At 37.0% G+C, this 2,500-nt stretch overlaps 1 protein-coding gene across 12 annotated transcripts in view; it reads right to left on the reverse strand.

Moving 5' to 3' along the window:
* The window catches only part of EBF3 (EBF transcription factor 3), a 132,334-nt gene that overhangs the window by 127,411 nt on the left and 2,423 nt on the right, over positions 1-2,500 (reverse strand). For all 12 annotated transcript variants that reach the window (XM_029911336.1, XM_024213285.1, XM_024213282.1 and 9 more), the window contains exon 4: positions 2,179-2,234. In XM_029911336.1, the coding sequence (XP_029767196.1) occupies positions 2,179-2,234 (56 nt within the window). The remainder of the gene's footprint in view (positions 1-2,178; positions 2,235-2,500) is intronic.

The following is a 2,500-nucleotide window of genomic DNA, read 5'->3' on the forward strand; positions in this document are numbered from 1 at the left end:
TGCTGCAGGGGCCTGAACAGTCTGCTCCTGCCTAGCCACGAGAGCACTTTCTTCCAGTCCCACGGCTGCAGTGCACGCTCCCTAGCCTTGCACGCCTCCAAAATGAAGGTGGGGCTGGGAAAGAGATTCTCCACCAAGTCCCTCTTTAAAAAAAAAAGAAAAAAAATGCAGTAGATCTAATCCTCGCCATGGCTTCCCCTCTGGAAACTATATCACCAGTGACTATGATATCACCAGTGCCCTCTAACCTCCTCAGCCACTTTGACACTTACTTTATTTCCAGTTGTGTGTTGACAGGGCCATGGTTATTACCATTGTTATTTTAAATTAAAGCCTGCATCGCTAGCACTAGTCACTAAAGAGAAAGATGGCCCAGTTGCAACGGTAACCTATAGCCTTATAGACAGGTATTGTTTTGAAAACACACAAGTAATATATGTCACCGCAGACATAACAAGCAGGCTCTATGGCTGCAAATGTTTGTTGTTGCAGCGTGCCATATCACTTCTGGCGATTGTTACTTTTCCTCTGATGAATCCCCGTATTTATATGTGATTTATTTTTTATTTTGTCGCACAAACAGAAATCCATAAACTGTCGGTTCAGCGCCATTGACTCTTTGATCAGTTACTGGGCTATTTTTTCTCCCGTCAGTGAAGAGAGATTAAAAGCCTTTATTTTCAGCACTGTTTGTACTGCAAAGGTACGAAGCTAAATGAACAATAAAAGTGTACTTAAAATGTAGCCTCTGTACTCTTTTATTCATCAGCCTCGAAACTTATAGCTGCCTGTATCAGCCTCTTAATTAGACCGCTACAGCGATTTCCGAAAACATTTAGTTGGTCTATACAAAGGAAATAAAACCACATTGTCAACTCAAGAGCGCTCCAGAGTTTAAAAGGGGCTTCTCTGTAACCTATTGAAATAAGTATTGAAGGGTACAACGCCTTCGTCTTTGCCAGAGTGATAGTAGTTTGCCTGTCAGATCTGTTTTTCTCTAAAAGGAAATCACACAATTTTACTACTGGGGACATTTAAATCGAATCCTGTTTTTGTCAAGATAAGTGAAAACTTTTTAGGGAGGTGGGGAAGGAAGACTGAAATCTGAAACAAAAAATAAAATCCTAGACCTGTGTGCCGAATGGAGTAGCCCGTTATTCCAGCTGGGGAAGGGAAAAATTAAGACTCATCTACTCTTAGTTTTGGGTCTTAAAAGTTAGCAAAACATATATTGGTGAAGCTATTCTCACATATGTGTGTAACACACACACCAGTTAAATTCTATGTTAAAAATGGCGTGTTTGTCGAGTGGTTTTAATTTACATATCTGGAATCTGGTTTTCAGAACACTGTAATTCTCCCTTCCCCGCCCCATGGTCAAACGTCTCTCCGGGAAAAAAAAAAGTTGAACATTATCAAAAGCTAACAAATAGCTTTCTGTCTTTAATTGCTATGGCGCAATACTGATAGCATGTAGTTATCATCGGAAAAGTTGACCAAGACAGGTTAAATAATTTAATAAGGAACTGTTTGTAATTATGTTATTTACAAGGTATGACAGAGATTTGAAGAAGAAACAGAAGCTGATCTCAGGGAAATGGACGGGTTTGGGTGACCCCTGGAGCATGGAGTTTGAATTATGGAGATGGGGGGCTGAGAGGTGAATATGGACTAGAGGAGAACAAGATGACTTTTCACCTCAACACATTTAACTTTTAAATCCAAATAAACGTCTCGCGTTACTAGATCATCACATTATAAAATAAAAGGACAAATCACATTCAGTTTTAAGGTGTCGAGAAAGAAGTATTGACTTTGCCCATCGTGGAAAATATATAAAATAAGTTCCAAATTTAAAGAAATGCATTTAAAAATAAACTTGGGGCAACTTTATAGCATTTTCTCTTTTAACTATCCATTGCTAAAATTAATTAGATTAAAATTTGACTCAGAGGGCAAGGCATTTAATGTTACATATATATACTACCTAGTGTAGTAACAATAAAACTGTTTTTCTTTCTAAATATTTTCCAATACTATGGCATTTTAATTAGCATGATAAATAAACTAAAAGAAAAATAGATACAATAGATCAATTTTCAGTACCATGCCCTCTGAACTGAATGTAAAATACAAACTCAGCAACTTAAACTGTTACCAAAGCTTAAACTTTCTCACCTGTTTGGTCATTGAATCTATTAGACGAACGTACAAATCCTGTTCTGTTCTAACTCCTGGGAGGAAAAAACAGAGACAAATTCTTATTAGAATTACAGTAGTGAGCCACCCAAATTACATAATGGACATATGAGGTCAGTCAATTAAGTGCTATGAGCAATATATCAAAATGTATCTGAATTTTTTTAAAGGGAAAGAATTTTAATCAAAACTTATCTAGCGACAAAGTTATTGTCAACTAGATTATATCCAAGGGTTTATATTCGAGAAAATATTAAACACTCTCATTGACTCTGAGAGCGTATTTCATGTTTTCATTTTA

The sequence above is a fragment of the Terrapene carolina genome, unplaced genomic scaffold (assembly GCF_002925995.2).
Source record: "Terrapene carolina triunguis isolate 2854851 unplaced genomic scaffold, T_m_triunguis-2.0 Scaffold95, whole genome shotgun sequence".
Lineage (NCBI taxonomy): Eukaryota > Metazoa > Chordata > Testudines > Emydidae > Terrapene > Terrapene triunguis.